This window comes from Antedon bifida, chromosome 10 (assembly GCF_963402885.1).
Source record: "Antedon bifida chromosome 10, ecAntBifi1.1, whole genome shotgun sequence".
NCBI lineage: Eukaryota > Metazoa > Echinodermata > Crinoidea > Comatulida > Antedonidae > Antedon > Antedon bifida.
Window position 1 is genome coordinate 6,960,421 of NC_136235.1, and position 19,829 is coordinate 6,980,249.

The 19,829-nt window shown below is 32.0% G+C and overlaps 2 protein-coding genes across 2 annotated transcripts; both read left to right on the forward strand.

The window, feature by feature from the left end:
* Positions 1-1,176: 1,176 nt before the first annotated feature.
* On the forward strand, positions 1,177-4,765 carry LOC144854429 (juvenile hormone acid O-methyltransferase-like). The gene is made up of 4 exons (XM_078712384.1): positions 1,177-1,383; positions 1,921-2,249; positions 2,535-2,676; positions 4,486-4,765. Exons 1-4 carry the CDS (start codon positions 1,209-1,211, stop codon positions 4,668-4,670), a joined length of 831 nt encoding a protein of 276 aa, XP_078568510.1. The 5' UTR covers positions 1,177-1,208; the 3' UTR covers positions 4,671-4,765.
* A 1,798-nt stretch (positions 4,766-6,563) lies between these two features.
* Positions 6,564-9,114, forward strand: LOC144854155 (uncharacterized). The gene is made up of 4 exons (XM_078712051.1): positions 6,564-6,749; positions 7,785-7,928; positions 8,479-8,665; positions 9,032-9,114. The coding sequence occupies exons 1-3, from the start codon at positions 6,654-6,656 to the stop codon at positions 8,659-8,661; spliced, it is 423 nt and encodes a 140-aa protein (XP_078568177.1). The 5' UTR covers positions 6,564-6,653; the 3' UTR covers positions 8,662-8,665; positions 9,032-9,114.
* Positions 9,115-19,829: the final 10,715 nt, after the last annotated feature.

Sequence of the window (19,829 nt, forward strand, 5' to 3'; positions counted from 1 at the left end):
TTAGCCCAGTTTAATTCTTTACATGCTTCAGTATCATAACCTAAGTATATTCCTAAGATTTTTATAGGATCAGTGACCCAATTTAAATTAAATGGTTTATCTTTTTTAAATCTATTTTTACCAATCCACATGGCACTAGTTTTGTTCTTGTTTAAGCTTAAACCAGATACTTCACAGAAATTATTAACAATGAAAAGACCTCTTTTTATACTTTTTTCACTTCCTGCAAACAATACTGTATCATCTGCAAGTTGTGCTATACGCACTTCCTCTTTTATAGGACCAGGTAGCAAAATTCCTTTATAGTGTTGATCATTTCTTAGATTACTTGCCATTGTTTCTACAAAAAAAAAATAAGAATATCTTGTCACTCTGGAAAGGTCAATGAAAATGCTAGCCCCTTTTTAGTATACCTAAAATAGGCGAGGAAGGAAAAGGGAAACCACCTGATGTTTGTTGGATGCCAGATGGGTTCACTTAATAGGGATTCTGGTATTGGGGATGTCCGGAGCAACAGCATAGTTATTGTTTTCCTACACTGAAACAAATACATTAATTATTGTAGAGCCTTTATTATAATTATAGTATATAAGAGTTCAGATAAAATTAAAGTAATAAAGGTGTGATGGCATAATTGTGTAATAGGCCTATAGAAGAAGTTATTTACCTTTGTAGCTACATTACCAATCCCGTGTTAGCTTCCAAATTCTAGCAAAATTATGTGTGCAGTGCTAACATCTATTTTTTTTTTCTGTTTACTGATGATTTTTATGAAGTTGGCATCTAAAATAATCTCTTGTCGATTTGGCAGGTCATTGGTCACAATAAGAAGGACGCAAGTTCCTCTGATTATACTAAAAAGGGGCTAACATTTTCATTGACCTTTCCAGAGTGACAAGATATTCTTATTTTTAAATGTTTGATTTAAACTAGAGAACCAGTTGATCTATTTAAAGATTACCCACTAACCGATATCATTTATTCATCCATTCATCATTTTTTATTTCGAAATGACATAAACAATCTCATAATATTATATTAATAGCAAATGTCAATTACCTATACCAATGTACCGTATAATAGTATATGATCTACCATCATATTATTTTATATAATATGGTGAATCATTTAAAAAGATCTAACGCTTTTAAAGTATACTGCAGTAGTTCGATCGTAGTTTACAATCGTGCGTTGAGCTAAATTCCAAAATGAATGTAGAAGAAGCTACTCTGTATTCGAAAACTATAGCAAGGCAACAGGTTGCGTTTAAACTTTATTTGGAACCATATTTGTCAGTCAATGACTATGACAAAATACTTGATGTTGGTTGCGGGAGCGGTGATATTGTGTATGATATGGCAGGCAGCGCAAACTCAGCAACAGGTGAGTGAAAAAATATTGTTGCTACTCACCATGTATAATGGTGGGGGAGAGGAATTGTTAAATTCTACAATACGAATACGTTCCAATGACCACCTATATTTTTAAGATTGTGTAATAGACAGAACAAATGTATAAATTAAGACAATATTGGGTAGATAGTAATAATTTAAAGTATAGTAGGCCCCATAGGCCAAAAGATTAAAACTATAGATAATAAAGAGGATAACAAAATTAGAAAATAAAGACAAAATGTAGAAAATGTATATAGATAGTATGTAATTATTTTTTATGAAACATTGAATGAATAAGGGTGGTGGTTAACTCCAAAAGAAAAAAAAAGTTGGTAACATTTTAAAAAGCATTTTGACTTTGCAACTTATCTATGGGTTCGTTAAGGTTGAATTATAAAATCTATTATCAAGGGTTAAGGATTTTAGGACTGGACACAAAAGGATGTCATTAAAAATCATTCTAGGCAAAGACAAGAATGACAATGTCAACACTCGGTCAAAAATAAATTCAGAAACATTCTTTTAGGTTTCGACAATTCAAGAGATATGATTCATGTTGCAAAGCAGAAGTACCAACCATTACGTACAAACTTGTCATACGAAATTGCAGACATCACCAACTGCCTAGACATATTTCCAAACTGGAGAGGTGCATTCAATAAGATTTTGTCTGTACTTGTACTGCATTGGGTAGAAGAAAAAAGAAAAGCATTCCAGAGTATGTATGAATGTCTAAGTGAAAATGGAACGTGTTTTCTTTTGTTTGCTGGTCCACGCCATCAGCTTTTAGGTTCCGACAAAACAGAACTTCCATATTTTTTAGAGAATCATGAAAAATGGAAGCAACACCTAAAAGTAAGTCTAACACTCTTAGAATAGGCCTACTATAGTGTTACTCCCACATGTTAGCTAATATAATCTCGTATCAAGCGTAAATCTGGTAATGAAACATGTTTTTGTCTTTGTGTTATCAATAGATTTAACAAACACAAAACATTTTCAAAATTAGACGTGCTAACATTTCTATAAATACATTCAAGATGTGAATACAATAACAATATAATTATATTTCAGCTTTTAGACGCCTATGCACCCAATTTCACATCTAATAAACGACTTAATTTTACTTTTAATATCAAGGGCTACGAACACAAAATATATAACCAGTTGACACTAGAAGAAAACATGCAGATGTTGAAATCCGTTGGGTTTGAAGAGGTCCATGGAGACTTGAACACACCATGTGATGAACTTGAGATCTTTAGCAAAGAGCAGTTGAAAAGTAAGTATAAAGTGCCCATTCAGGGGAAGAGTCCTTGGTATACATGATGGGATAGTGTTGCCCAGAAGCACTGCTACATTTCTGGCTGTTTTACGTTTTTATTTACCTTTTTAGGTGATCATTTAGAATAAAATGAACACCTATTGTTATTGTATGAAATCTTTATTCTTCTTCTTTCTGTACACTATTTTGTGTAACAATTATCTCAAAAAGTTAAATGTCAATGATCACAAAAATTTCACAATATCTTTCAAATACTGTAACTTAATCCTAATAAGCTTTTCAGCGTGATCACTCAACCGTCATTAATACGCGATTTTGTTAAATCACACTGTCAATCATATCTCCATAACTCTTTATCACATATCAATAAAATTCACTATACGTAAACTTCAGGTCAAGAGTAAAAAAATATTAGCAAATAAAAACATACGCATTTCAAGGTCATGTGCGTGAAATCGCGCGTTAAAAATTTAAAAAGCTCAAAATTAAGTTTTGATCAATTTAGACCATTTGCGTGCTTCAAAAAATTACTGCGCAAAAACACGTTTTTGCGCGCGCGGTACTTAAAAAGCGTAAAAAAACGAATCTTTGTACAAATCGCATTCTACTCACCATCCTTAGTATATTTACCAAATTTGAGTTGGTTCCGACTTAAAATAACGCTATACGAGCAGGTTAAAAATGACAAAATGCGCACATTAATTGCATAAAAGTGCTGAAAATGGTGACAAATAAGGCATTTTTAAAATGAAAATAATTCTTCAGAATGCACGATGACCCCCAATTTTTTTAACTTATTCTGGAAGCCATTGAGTTGTAGATATTAATTCATGTACACATTTCACGTACAAAATGTTGTGATGTCAAAAAATGGCAACGTGAATTTAAAAATTAGGGTTTTTTCTCTTTCGTCTTTCTCAAGAGTTTCATTTTGATGACGTCATCACGCGTAAAAACTTGAATAACGTACGTCGTGTAATTTCACCTACACCATAATTGTGAATATCTTACAACTCTTTAGAATAAAATGTGACCTTGATGATTATAATTTATTATGAAAGCTGATGAAATGTAGATATGAATTCATATAAAAATTAAGCCTATCGGATGTTGTGACATTATGAAATGGCCAGTTAAAGTTAAAAAGTAGTTTTTTTTCTCTCTTTCGTCACATTTATACAAATTTCAAAGAGCGCGCAGTGCGCTTCTACGTTCCAAATTTTCTTCCAAATCTTATAATTTTTTGCTCAATTCATTGTCTTTCGAAATTGTGATCTTCAAGTTTATTTTGACAACGTCATCATACCAAAAAATTAGAACATAATGTGTGTCCCGCAATTTCACCTATGCTACACTGTATATGGATATACAGTATACTCTACATATTATATATGACACATAATAGCTACAACTCAGCACTATAAGCATATATGCATCATGTCGTAGTATGGCGTACATTAACGATCGTATGTTAACGTACATGCATGTTCAAAAAATTTTAATTTCATTAAAATGATAAAAATGATCACCTATAATTCGTCAAAGTGACGAATTAAATTCTAGTTGCTTATTTATTTTTATTTTGTACATGTTTCTACACTGAGATCCAACTACATTTTGAATTTATATAAATATATATTGTTTTACATTTAAAAATAATACTGTACATAATTTAGTTGTAAACTGTGGCGTTGATAGAAGGGTTTTTTTTCAAATAGATAAAATCTTTGATTTAAAACGCTATTCTTTAATACATTTTCCATTTATCTTATATCATTAATGATTTTACTTTAAAATTTTGTTCAGGTTATGTCTGTTCACTTGTTGGTCATGTGAATTATGTACCAGAGCAATATCGGTCTGAGATTGTGCACGATGCCACCGAGTGGTGCTACCAGTATTTTCCTGTCAACCAACGAGGGAATAAATATTATACTCTCGATATAATTGTACTCCGAGCTACAAAGATCAAAAGAAACCAATCCGGATGAAGTTAAAATTGCTGGGCAATATTTGTCATATGCAGCATATAATACATTGTGCTATTGTTTAGAAGTAAGATTCCCACTTATATTTAGAATGTGGAACATTGAATAGTTTTTATCTTACTGTTTTTAAAAATTATTGTCGTCGTGTATTACATAAAGTGATTCATTTTTGTATAATATGAAACTACATTGGGATAGCATTTAGTTTGTATATTTTAGTGGATGCATATTTTAAAGTGGAATCTATTTCCATTTTCCAGCATCTGGACTTAGTAACGTATGTATCCATGTAAGTGTTAATGAATTGATAGTATAATTTACATATACTTAGATAGGTTCAAATGCCTACTACGAGAAGCAACAAATTAGGCCTATCTAATTTAGAGGGTTATTTTTTTCATTTTAATTATTTGTCATTAATGATAAATCTGATGAATAATGAAGAATTAAATATGTATGTTTTTTTCTGTATGTTTATTTTACAAGGTTAGATGTCAAAATGACCTCTTTAGTGTCATTAATTGTCATTAAAATCGATGTTCACCCAAATAAATAGAAACATACACTTTCAATTTGCCTAAAATTGAATAAAAAAAAAATGTGTACGACCAGTATTTATAATACTATGAAGTAAAAGGTCAGCAATGTTCTCTCAATTTTAAAACTGATCCAATACTCACAAACTAAATGACATAGGATTTATGGAAAATGTAGGCCTATAATCTAATGCAGTATGTTTTACTATGTTAATAGTTAGGCTTATTGTGACAATATAGAACCTCGTAACAGACGAGATTTATACACATTTTATGGACCAAAGTTGTGGAAAGAACTATATCTGTACTGGTAATAAACTGAATATTAAAAGAAACAAAAGGTGATAATATTTAATACTAAGTATCGCTTTATCCCGATGAATAACAATAAATTGTTAGTAGGAAATGACGTTTCTGCTTTACTTTTATTCTATTTATGTTTGTATGTATGATTGAATTGTGTTTTATGCAAATGGGAAAAATAATTACCAAACAGAACGATAAATTGTCGTTTGTGTGTGTGGTCACTTACGTATTTGCTTGCATGACGCCCTTTGGAACGGTATTGATATCATTCTCATCCAAACCATTTTTTTTTCTTTTGTTTATTCAGTAATTCAGTTTATTTGATTATTCAGGTCTTATATGAAAGGTTTAACTTAATTTTCTCCTTATCATGAAGCATGTTGCGTACTCGGATCAGATTTCGGACGGCGGTGTAAGTCCCATTGCGGAAAACTTGTTGCTTGCCTTTTATGATAGATGATTTTAAAGCTCTATATATTTTAGTTACACGCTAATTACATCCGCCAAGAAATCATTTTTTGAACCAGAAGCGAATTTAGGTAGAAATTCAAATTATCATTAATTTAACATAAATTAACATTAACAATTTTGTTTAGGCCTAAATATAATTTGATATTTCATTCTGATGGAAACACACGCAGGCGCTGCCAATGAAAAAGTTATAGGGCCTACCGAATTATACTATTTCCTTCTATTATGAATGATAATACTATAATCAAGGCAATCTAACAACAGGATGCTGAGCTTCGGAGATCAAAAGGTTAATGTGGCTGCGACCCGGCCAGTTCCACACCCCTTAACATACACCGCTGAGAATATGTATCATAGTACAGTACTTTTGGTATTTGTCGCAGCCAGACATAAGTTCAAAGCACTGTTAGAGTTGGAAAGGCGAACTCAGTGTGCTGTTGGTTTAATAATTTATTCATTAAGGTAGTACCACCGTAAAATACAACAATTCAAATCAATAAGCTCACGTCAGAGAGATCACTGTATTTTAAAATATCCAATGGTTCAGTAATTACTTTGTTATTATAATTAGTTATGATGATTACTCAGGAAATTCGACGATAGCTCCACAACGGCATGAAAGCGCACTAACTAAACATAATTATAAAAATCAGAATACCAAACCTAACTGAAAATGGTGAAACCTACAACTAAAACAAGCGAGGATCACGGTAAGGACTCCGTTACCAAAGCCAAGGAGGACCTCAATAAAGAAGAATCTGTTGTTGTGGTATGTATTGTACATTTTCAAGGAATATAGGCCTATCAATTCTAAAAATAGGTCTTGACGTGTAGTTCCGGATAGAATGCACAGTACAGTTAGGCCTATATCTCTAGATTTGTTCAGTATCATAGAACTATTCGGTAATACAGCATTACATGATAGGCCTACTTGGCAACTAGTGTCGTATTGGAGATGTACAGCACTGGGAATTGGGTAATAGAATGACATCTAACGGATTCTGTCAGTTATGACCCAGTGTTAATTTTACATAATGATCATTTGATGATGTAGGGCCTACATTGTTATCTTTTCGAAATAGTTGACTAATATAAACAGCGTTTGTTGATAACATGACATGACATTTCTTCTGTCATACCATGTACTGTAGGCATAATGTCATAACATTCGTCGGAATGATTTAGGATTTAGACCCTCAGTGCGCCCCATAGTCACTGTAACTGGTTCAGTGATTCATTTTATACCACAATACCACGATTACACTACAATGACGATAGGAATAAAAGGTGTATACAATGCAGAATGACAAAGCATAAACGAGGCATTTATGACGTATTTTGTTTAACACGGTGCAGTAGTGTGTGCCTTTTCACATTGTCGATGCTGTTGTTGATATAATACGTTTAGGCCTATAACTAAAATATTATGATAATGATTATATCAAAAACCGCAAGAGAGAGGCAATCTGGCATTGTTTGTGGTCATTATTGTTATTAAACATTCTTATTTTCTTTAAAAAATAACATATTAATAACATTGATAATACTAATAATAAATAATAACACTCCATCAAAGTTAAGTATTATACTTTTTTTGCTCTGTAGTTCTTTTTTGTACAATCCGTTTCCTTTCTTATAAATGTTTTTTCTTTTTATTTTCTCTTTATACTTTTATTTAGCCTTCAGGCTAAAATAATGTATGTATTTGTATGTAAGAACGCACCGTCCAGAAGAACGTATGCCGCCGATTTAAAGGCGTATGTTCAATAAAGTTATTATTATTATACACATTGAATTATTACAGATAACAACTGGTCCACCAACTAAAGTGAAAAAGACAAAAGGTTGCAAGATTCTCGGCTTGCTTGCTATAGCTGTAATATTGCTTCTTGTCCTCATGGGTATGTTTGCCATTAGATGTAGATACGCGAACGAAGATCATGACGAGGTGAGTAAAGAGTGTATTACTAGGCGTATATTTTTTGAAATATATAATTATTTGACGGCAAGCGATCACATTTTCTTACTGTATTTATTCGAATAAACGTCTCGGGCGTTTGGGTGTAATGTGGTAGCCTGTATAATACAATAATACCCCATATAGGCCTAAACAAGTAAAACACAATTAATATCAAAAAGTGAAGAATTTGTAAATTGTATCAAAATGTTTGGTAAATGTATTGTTGATCATGGCAGTTAATGAATTCTACTAAAAATTGGAAATGTATTGTAATATACAATTGTGTATAATAATGGATGTGTGACGGGGCGTTTATTCGATGAAATAATAATTTATGTTTTAGGTGAGGGGGAGTTTATTAAAGTATTGTGGGGTGGGGGTGGAGGGCGTTTAGCCGAGGGGGTCGTTTATTCGAATACGGTATATTATATTTTGTTTTAAATTTCACAACGTTTTTTGTAATAACAGAAATCATAATACCATTATTTGTTTACTGTATTCGTCTTTAACATACAATAATTAAATGTTCTCATTACAGGAGGATAGCCATGAGATGGATAAACATGGCGATGATGGTAAAGATGGCTTTTATATTGAATGGACACTTAAACGTCCTGGTCAAGGAGATGGCGACAGTGACAGAGATGGTGACCACAAAGACGACGAGGAAAGAAGACGGCACGATGGTGATCGTGAGGAACGCCCATGGAGACGTGACTGATCAGGTTAGCATTATGTTAGTGTATTGTTTCTGCTGTCATTATAACCTCTACCAATATTTCAAACAGTTCTATGTAATTGTCGTCCGCCTGGCCAACGGATAAGTTTTTGCCCGGATTCCGAAACTTATTCACTAACGGCATAGAGAAAAATTAAGAAATCGATTTATCAAAAAGCATTAGATAGAAATAGACTAATATACATAACTTACGTTGTCAGTTCTATATAAACTATATCATAAGGCATTTTATTAATTATACAAACTTCTGTTCCGTGTATTGTTTGGCAAGAAAATGTAAAACGAAGATTAAAAATGTATTTAATTAATTTTGTTTTATTATTTCTAATTGTATACATTTAATTTCTTTTAGATTCCAAATAATCCTCATCGTAATGGTATCAGACACAGAAGACCATTCAACTGCAGGATATTATCGTTATATTTATATTAATCTTGAAAAAACAAATCCTATAGGCCTATTTTTGTGTAGATAAGATACGGTAGTTAAAGATGTATTGTCCCCCTGAAAAATTTTTTTTTTGCTTTTGAATATATCATTTTAATGCCACATAATAGTTATTCACTTTGACAAAAATTGGACCGAAAAAAAAAAATTACTTGAAAAAACTGTAATTTAAAGCAAGAAATAGTCAAATTGGCTGCCAATGAGTTTTTGGTTGAATTTAACAGTTTATTTTGTCATTTTATAACTGAAAACGTTATTTTTTCGGGTATTTTTTTTCTACAGAAGTGATTAAGATTAACTTTGTTAAAACTACTTCGCTATGGTACAAAACACATTTTAACTGCAGTATATAATAATATTTGTTCCTGGGTGAGAAAACTAATAGTAGGTCAACTTGGTAGTATTTGTTCAATAAATAGAATCTAATATTGTAAGAATAAATTTCCCTTTTTATAAAGAATATATTATTATTGAGAGAAAAACGATTACTAAGTTGTTGTGTATAGGCATAGAGAAGGTAAGGAGAGGAAAAGAGTTGTATAAATTACTATATCTTTTATTAATAAAAAATAATATTGTAAATATGTTGTCTTCTATAGCCTATCTGTATGAATTAAATAACAAATATAGGAGAATTGTGGTTATACAATTATGAAAGGCAGACATAATGTAAATCCTATAAAAAACACTAAATCAATTGCATAAATTGTTAATGAATTAATCAAATTATGCTCTATAATGCATCACGTTTCTAAATGACGACTTTAAAATGAATTAAAAACATACATTTTGACCCAAACAAAAAATAAAATAGAATAGAAGATAAAAAGAACTTTTCTCAGTCACCTTACAAGGTTAACACGTTTTAATGTTACACTTTAGGCCTAGGTGTGGATTTCTGTCGGAGAATTTTTATAAACCTAAAGTGTCAACGTTTTTGCACTCTTTCATAGATCGAAAAACCTAACGAGCGCCCTCGGTGTATTTATTGTCAATAAACTTTAGTGCCGTGCATGCAGTGAAAACAAGTTTTTCATTAGTATATCAACATAGCGTGAAATTAAGCCAACCATACAATGCAAGTGTACTATATAAAATCTACATATTATAAGTTACCTCAGTGATACTCAAATATACGTATTTATTTTAAATTTATTTATAATTTAAAAATATACCTCCCCACACCCCCTCCCCTCATCCCACACACACCCATAATAACGTTGCGTTGCGTTCCTCTTAAAACGAATCACTGTTATTATTTACAGTGTAACTCGAATTGTTTCCAAATCCTATAGTGCCTACTAATATTTATGTTAAAAATTAATATTAAACTTACACATTAGCCTAATTACAAACAGTATTTAATATAGCTTAGGCCTATGTAACAACAAAACAATATTAATATATAATTGTGATCTCCATAAATCAATTTCAGGCAAACAATTAGGTTTTGTTTTGTTTGGTTTTTCTTCGCGCTATTATTTTAATATTTATTTTGAATTTTGAATTCTAAATTATGTTCAGCATATTTATTCAGCATTTTAAAAATTATACCTCATTATTTATTTATTTGAAATTATTATAATGTGTTTTGTAATTTAAACATATACAAATAAATGCATGCATTCAAGTTAGATGTCCTAAATAGGCCTAACAATGTTGTTTACAGAAAGTAAACATAATGCGCGCCAAGTATTTACGCAGTCGCAGCTGCAATGAGTTCTCACAAATGCAGTTACTGGCCACATTACAATAATAAAATTGCCATCTGATAATCAGTCCTTTTACCAAGCATCGCTTCATTACTCACCAGGACTGTATACAGTACACACGCTTATCATTCTTCGTATTATGGTATTTAACGCTTGATATGTTAGCCACGCTTACACGGGACTGACACGAGCAGACGATTGCATTCAGACGATCGTCAAGACCCAGTTTTTTCCAGTTATTTTCTAAACAGGATTGTTACAATGTATTTTACTTCGACTCTGTATGGATTTGCATAGTGCGCCTAATATTTGTGTATTGTCCAAGCTACGATCAGAATAACGGTGCAGATACACAACTATATTTGCAATTTCATGTCGATTATTCGGATTTTCCTAAGGGCTCGAGTAGAATATTCATAAGCTATTTTACTATCAGTAGCGTATTTGACTAATCAATGGACGGTGAATCCCATTTCTGTGAGTGTTAATATTTTAATATGTGCTGTTCAAGCGAGAAGAAAATATACCAACAGGATGGAGAGGTAAAACTGTTTTTGGCTAATAAAAAATCATTGTTTATTTTGTTTTACTGAAGAATTATTCTAATTTTATATTTAGAACGGTTTTCAAATTGAGTGAAACATTCCATAATTTTTCATTCATATATAATTCTCCTTAGTCAAGTAGACAAGAGACGTCATAATGGTTTATATAGAAATACTGCTATCGTTTGGAGTATTTTTACCAAGTGTTATTTCTAATTGTCGGCAATCGTCACGAGAAAATAGTGATATGGCATTTACAAGTGAAATGATTCCAAATTTTGTAATATTAACTGAAAACTGCGGAGACCTCCGAAATGGTCGAACAGACGTTTGCTCGAATAAGTGTAAAGATAGTGTAAACTTTATGAAAGTGAAATATCCATGGTTCGTTGATTGCGATTGTGAACAGGACGTTGTAGGGCTGTACTCTACCACCGAATGTCTTGCAGATAGACAACGACTACCTATATGTTTTGAACCAGAGAATAGCTGCTCAAAAATGTACAAAGTTTGCAATGATAGCTCTACGTGTAGAACAAACTTAAACGATTATTTAAGCAGTTGCAACGATGAATTTGATACACATGAGATAGGTTGTGCTACCGCCTGTATGTTTAGTTTTGATGAACTCAAAGGCAACCCTGACGCGAATGGACTGTGGAATTGTACTTGTGATGAAAGATCACAAGACTGGTGTCACAAGTTTATTAACAAGACAGACTGCCAACTTTCTGATTATTCGTCAGATTACTTTTATTCAGATACTTCACCTGTCGTGGTAAATCCAGAACCCATGCTACCCACGTGCACAGACAAAATGAAACGGTTTTGCAATGGTGATCTAAGTTGTCAAAATTTTATGGGAGGAAATTTATTTGAATTGGTTGAATGTGATCAAACTAATGGGGAAGGAATGTATAACTGCTCTAGTGACTGTGCCATAAAAGTGACTCAAATGAAAGAAAAGTATCAGTTTTTGTACGAGTGCGATTGCCAGGATTCTTTACCAACATACCACACAGATATCTGTAACAGGGACGCTGAAAGGTATGAATACTGCCTGCAGTCTATCCCTGATCCATCCTGCTCAGAAGTGTTGCCTTGTCTAAATGGCTCTTCAAGCTGTAGTACTACACTGTCTAATTTTCTAGCAAACTGCAGCTACGACATGTTCTCCAAAGATACAAATGACGTCCAATGCACCCTCGACTGTAGATTGTCACTCGACAGACTTTCCAACAGCACAGACGGTGTTCAACTGAAACAGTGTCGTTGCGACAAACATGATAAATTATGCTCAAGTTTCCAGAATGATGATATCTGTGAAGTATTAATGCCTTCTGCGGGTCATCGATTATCTGCCGGCTCTCTAATGAAATATTTCGTTCTTTTTATTACAGTAGCTTCATATTACAAACGTTTGGAACGTCAAATGTTAATTTGATTACGTATGGTTTGAGTATCTTTTTCTGGAAGTATATAGAAAAATGAGACTTTGTTTAATGAGAAAATACAGAAATTAAAATATTTTGTTTACGAAAGCAGTTAAGTTTTGTGATGTAAGGAAAGAAGTCTTTTTACATCTATGCTACCTCTTCTTCCAAAGACTTTGGTTCATTGTATTTTGAGACGAGACAACAACTAACTAGACACATGTCAATCAATACGTTAAAGCAAAACCATCTTTTTTGGTTCTAATTTATTGAAGCTTTAAAGATAAATACGAGCTTTGCAGAACATTTACTGTTTCCGATTTGTGACGCTTATGATGCAGAAAACTAAGCAAATATGAGCCACAGTGTACACATAACATTATCTGGGCTGATCACGTGATAGTCTGGTTTTAATGAGGCGCATAGCTGCAGTTGCAGAAATATTTTCGCGAACATATTTCGTCATACATCGATTGCCTTAATTTATGCAGATCATTATATTTGAGTGTTTTAATGTTACGAAAAACATTTGTAATACTACATTTGATTTATGCAAGTTCCTTTATAATTTGGGCATATTTTCTGTATATACACTTTTAATATGTTCTGGACGTACACATTCAATCGTAAAGAAATTATTGGTTTATATAATGCTTAGAAACGAATCTTAGAAACAACAAAAAACAGTATATATATTTTTTTCTTTTAATGAAAATTGTTTCAGTATACAAGTAAATGGCTATAGTTGTATACAAGTAAATGGCTATAGTGTTGTATACAAGTTAATGTCTATAGTTGTATACAAGTAAATGGCTATAGTTGTTTAAAAGAATGAATGCAATATTGTGAATATTTTAAATTGTATTTTACTGTAGACAAAAATGCGATTTATTTTTGAATGATGACGTCACGGACTGAATAAATAGGTTTTGTTAAGTTGCCCAGCAAGCAAACGTAAACATTTGATTTGATTTTGCATTCTCTTATATATAAACAAAGATAAATGAAAAAGGCGTGCATGCTATGATAATTATGATTTGCTAGAATCATATGGAAATTCTATAGTTTACCTTATTTGTATTATAATGGATGTATTATATTATGCTTTCATGTTATGGCTTTCTTTATATAATAAGCGCTCAATGTTTATTGTTTAAAATTACGTATACCGTATAATTACCACTTTTAAAGTATCATTTAAATTTGATCATTAAAAAGAACTCAAGTCATTACATTAATATATCAGTAAGATTTGAGTTGAAGTTTACCGTATGCAAATTTAAAGTTAATTCATCAAATTCAAATGAGCATTATTATTAATTATAATGAAACTTTTGTTAACAATTATGTGAATTTTAAAATATTGTATTTTTATCGATTACGCTACACCGACACAGTGGGGTTTAATATCCACTTGAAATTGTGTAGAAAATAGTACTAAATTTATGAGCGTTAAATATCTTTTCCATGGTTTTAATCACTGCCGAATTTGTGTAGCAACGCTCCTTTTTATAATGTAGATGACTTATTTGTTATTTGTGTGCGGTTTGATGAATAATACATAGATCAACGTATAACGTTCTGTGTTCGTTTTTTCTGTTGGCGAGGCATATAATAATGATATAAATACGCTTTCATATAATTTTCAAAACAAATGTAATCACGTGACGTAAGGGTCTTAATAACAATGGTTTCGATAACACGCGGAGAATTTATTTTCGAAACACGTGACTTATGACAGATCTGCTTAGACCTATGGTACCTACAAGGTTTTAAGAAGAAAAGAAAGAATATTATGTAAAAATAAATTGGTCAGTTGACCCAGGGCAACTGCCTTGGTTGACCACACCACCAAATTGAAATGAACATTTCAATTAGAATATCTTGGACTAAAGTGCGAATATTTTGTTATGGCTATTATGCCCAAGAAACACGGTGATCTAAATTTATAAAACGGAAATAAGATAATGATTGAGAATAAATTTAACGAGGTGTGTCCAAATCCCCCAACAGAATGTTCGAATATTGTTGAATAATAAAAGCTTACGAATATCGCAATTTCGTTCATTCCGACGTTAAGAAGAAAACATTTAGGCTAATGTTGACATATTTTGTCTGTGTTTGTAGCTTTTTAAATTACATTCAATTCACCTATTATAAGTGAAGTAGGCCTATCCAACAATAGATAGATAGACCGATTCCAGGGGTGGATTTGTAAAGTTCCGCATCACCAGCACATTCCGCATTCTACTATGACTTTTTGTTACACGCTCCTACAATAACTGTATTCTTTAAAACAAAAATCTATCTTCAAGAAGTAAAACATATCAACTTAAAACGGTACGAAGTTGTAACTACCACTTACTATTCAAGACATCTTAATGGAACGAAGCAACGAAGGATTAACCACTTGGCGAGCCTGGGTAATGCATGCAAATAATACTCTGCTACGGAACGGAACCTGCAATTCATGATAATCATAATATTATACGTGAAGTGCACCGTGTTCGTTATAATGACTTCCTCAATTAGAAACAGTTTTGTTGTGATACGAATTGATTGTGTTGTTGTGCTTAATTAGATGTTGATTGCAAACGATTTGAATAGATGAGGTCAACATATTTAGAGAATTGCTAATGTTTATTGATTTATAGAAATATCGTTAAAATACAATGCATTCGTGCGTTTCCTTTTTAGGTAATGTACAGTAGTCAAATACCTTGATTTTCACAAAATTCATCGAGTGTTTGACATGACATGACAGGAACATATTCAGGCTTTTATTATTATCCCCATTCTTCATCATCGTCATCGTCATCATCAGATCATTATCATCATCGTCGTCATCTTAAATCAAACCATCATTTGAAGATATGACTAATAGTCATCCATCATCATGAATTTTTTCATCATCTTCATCATCAATTTCATCATCATCTTCAATAATTTCATCATCATCAACAATTTTATCATCATCATCATTTTTATCATTATCATCATAATCAATTTCATCATCGTCATCATCAATTTCATCATCATTTTCATTATCATTTTCATCATCATCATCATCATCAATTTCATCATCATCATTTTAATTATCATCATCAATTACATCATCATATTCATCATTATCATTTTCATCATCATCATCAATTTCATCATAATCATCCATCATCTATCATCGTCGTCGTCATCATCAAAATGCATTGTCCATTTATGCCATAGTCGTAACCCTAAAATATAATGCAATAAATGTTAGTGTAATAATTTCTTCAGCGCAGTTCGGAGAAAGCATGAGCCCCTAATACTACAATTTGTAACGCAATGTTCTGAGAAATAAAATGTTTCTGTGGAAATGAACAGCTATTCGCAATTTAATAATTTCTTTTTATTTAATGTAGCTCTGAAAAAACACATAACGCTACTACTAACAGTGTACATTTTCTAATAAGGAATGAATTTTGATTTAATACTACATTTTCTAATGCAATATTTCAACAACTCTCGTCTGCTGAGAAAAAAACATGTAATGCTACAATTCGTAAGTTACAATAGATTTTTTTATTATTATCTATGATGCTATCAAACGTGAGTCAACGAACTCACTCACCTAAGAACATGTTTCATAAAATAAACGTTTCCTAGATGCGCAGTGGCAATATGCTCAGTGTACTATCCAGTTCGTTTTAATTAATTTTAAGATTCAGCATATCATCGATACATGAGCGTACGTTCATTGTAATGTACAGTTGTAACCTACTCGTGGTTATTGTTTCGTTCACACTACTAGACAATAGAGACTTTACGAAACAGGACGGTGCTCATCAATAATTTATGCATGAGCTTTAACGAATTGGGCGGAGCTTAGCGTGAAATTCCGTCCGTCGTTCTTTTTGAGGACAATAAAGTTGCCATTTTCCCGTTTACCGAGAACGACTAGATAATGTACATATAACATTAAATATACAGTTCAAATTACATTTAAAAGTGGAATTTTCAGAACTTCTAATTTTGTTTAACGAAATAACATTTTTATTGAGTTAAAATGGCTTAAAAGCAATACATTTTGCGCGGCGTTTGAATGCGAGGCCCCTAGCTAGGAAGGATTATGCTGCATCCCCTGAATAGTTATGACTGTATTAATGGTAAAACACATTTACCCCACGTTGGTTTAAAGACCCGTCACTAAAGACATTGGTATGATACTGTAGCAGTGTATGGGCCTACAAACCTCAAAACAAAACAATTGGTCAGCTAAATTCGACATAAGGTTTTGGAAATCGAATTCAATCCGACGAATAAAGTGGAATTACACAAAGGTAAGAATCGATTACATGACTTGAAACTGGAATCCGTCCGGTGGGTGGGGCACGTGCATTGAAATATAAGATATTTATTTACATTACTTATGATTAAGATGATAGCCTTGCAGACTTGAATAATATAGCAGAATAAGATAGTATATAATCAAATCGAATCAATCAATGAAAATGATCGAACTCTCCTTCTTTTTAACCTTTATTTATCAGCATTTAAAATAATTTAATTTAAAGCATAAATGCATTGTACAATTAGTGTAATGACACTAATACCTGTTTCACAAGGGACGCTACGCAATGTCATGCGTGAAAAAATTTGACCCGATCATAAGCGAAGGCTCGTACGGCAGTTACGTCCATTGCGTTCCGTCGTATAGGAGTGGGAATCAAGCTTATAAGCGCAACGTAAAAAGTGATCTGACCAATCACAGGTGATGAACTATTCGAACTGTCGCTTGTCATTGGTCAACTTGCGTGGCGTCTTTAGTGGGAACCACGCTTTAGACAAAACCGTTAACCCAAGAATGACCACGTATAAGCATCATAAACCGAGTGATGTCGGTAAATTCGAAGAATTTCAGAACACTTTACCACAGTTTGACACACCTATGATTTATTATGGCTTCATGTAATGTCTTCGATTTTCACATCATGTCACAAAACACTTACGAGAAAAAAAATATTCCAATGAATATGTAACAAATGCGGAAATCCATAAAACAAAATCAATTAGAAAATACTTGTAGAAAAGCAACATTTCAAAATAGATATAACATCGGGGGCGGCGAGACACACGCAACTGTAGGCCTACTAAGCATTGTGGTGCGGTATGTATTGTGCTCCTAATCTGGAAGTTGTGGGTTTGAGTCTCCGATTCGGTCACCGCAGCCTTGAGGCCTCTATCCACCTTATTCCTAGATTTTCTTGTCCCTACCCACACATGTAACACAAATAGTGTTGAGTTATTTATCCATATGTTCCTCCCCACTCAGGTAACAGAAGTATATAGGCATTCGTAAGTATTGGGAAGGTAATTCAACTCTTTGCAAGGGAGGAGCGGAATACCTCCCACTCTCCCACAAACTTTAGCATAATACTTATTATTAAATAAATTAAATTAAATAAATTATTTATAATGCATCAGAATGTACCGGTATGTATTATTATAGAAAAACCTATTTTAAAGTTCAATTAGTGTCGCAGTCAATAAAACAGATTTTTAGATTAAATTAATAAGAATGTGTATATTGATTAAGTATTAGACTCCCTCTTGTTTTGGTAGTGTTTAGAACCACTTGAAATAATTAGATAAAAGAAATTAAACCTGAAATGATTTGAACAAATTAAGCATACACATTTATTACGATGATACACATGATGACTATAGGCTTTCTAATCGGATTAGACTTGATTCGTTGACCAAGATTAAAGTGACCTACCAGGCCAGCGTAAAAATTACAATTTCAAGATAATTACGGCTTACTTGAAATGCATCAATTCCGAGGAAGAGAACCCAGAAAGGTTTTACCATTCATATCAGGAGATATTATACGTTGTTTTAATAAATATGGTTTTAAAAATATTTAGGCATAAAAGGCAACTGTTTCAGCTCATCTAGGCAGAGTGTTCGGATTCGTGAGGCAGAGCTCAATAAAATAAAACAAAACGAGATGAGTTAGGATGACTTTTAATAGATATAAAGGTATATTTATAATCAATACATCAGCTCCATATGAGCACTGTGCGATATATTGAAATGTTTATTTTTGTTTTTATCTTTTGTAGTTAACCACCACATTTATTCATTCAATCTTTCATATTATTACAGTATTTAAATATCATGAAAATGAAATTTGAATATACAATTGTATATTCAAATTTCATTTTCATACGTTAAATTTCCGTTTTCTACCTTTTTCGTTATTTTATGATTTTTACACTTTTCAATCTTTATAGGCCTATATAGCCTTATGATAATGCATAATAACATAGAGATAATATTAGGCCTAAATACATATACCGGTATGTATGTATATTATTATTATATTATACACAAAAAGTTAATCAATTCAATAAATCAAAGACAATAAAGAAAAACACGAATAACATAGGAATATAATATTACAAAAAAAATCCCATATGATCTCGAAATATTTTAAAGATATTCATCGAGTTGAGATAAAAATGCATAGGCCTAGTTTATAAATCTAAATAATTAAGTGGTTACGTGGAAAATCGGAGGCCTTGCAGGCATTTCTTTTTTTTTTTATTAACATAAACATATATAATGTTTTGCATTATTGTGTTGAGATCAAAAGTTTAATTGTCTCTACAGTTATTTTTATCTTATGGAAATGAACTTATTGTAATCTACAATTCAAGGGAAAAATACGTTAAAATATTTATTTGCTTTAGGTTATCTAAAAAACATTTGAGAATCTATCATCAAGGCCTAATGTAGTGAAATATTTAAACGTTATAGATATATATTGCTAGGCTGGCTTCTTTTTAATCTTTTTGTGAAGATAATCAAAAAGTGCTTAAGTGAAAAAAATGAGTATTTATGGAATACGTTATCCAAGACCTAAGAAAAAAATGTAAAAATAATTTTGCTTAACTTCTGTTTGGGAAAAAATATACTATTAAAAGTCGAATAAAACAATTTCAACATTGGACTGGCTTTTGTTAATCTT

Coding starts and splice junctions, on each gene's coding strand:
- LOC144854155 (XM_078712051.1), top strand. CDS start 6,654: ATGGTGAAACCTACAACTAAAACAAGCGAGGATCACGGTAAGGACTCC. Junction 6,750..7,784: donor AAGAAGAATCTGTTGTTGTG/GTATGTATTGTA, acceptor GAATTATTACAG/ATAACAACTGGTCCACCAAC. Junction 7,929..8,478: donor CGAACGAAGATCATGACGAG/GTGAGTAAAGAG, acceptor TTCTCATTACAG/GAGGATAGCCATGAGATGGA.
- LOC144854429 (XM_078712384.1), top strand. CDS start 1,209: ATGAATGTAGAAGAAGCTACTCTGTATTCGAAAACTATAGCAAGGCAA. Junction 2,250..2,534: donor AATGGAAGCAACACCTAAAA/GTAAGTCTAACA, acceptor TTTAATATCAAG/GGCTACGAACACAAAATATA. Junction 2,677..4,485: donor TAGCAAAGAGCAGTTGAAAA/GTAAGTATAAAG, acceptor AATTTTGTTCAG/GTTATGTCTGTTCACTTGTT.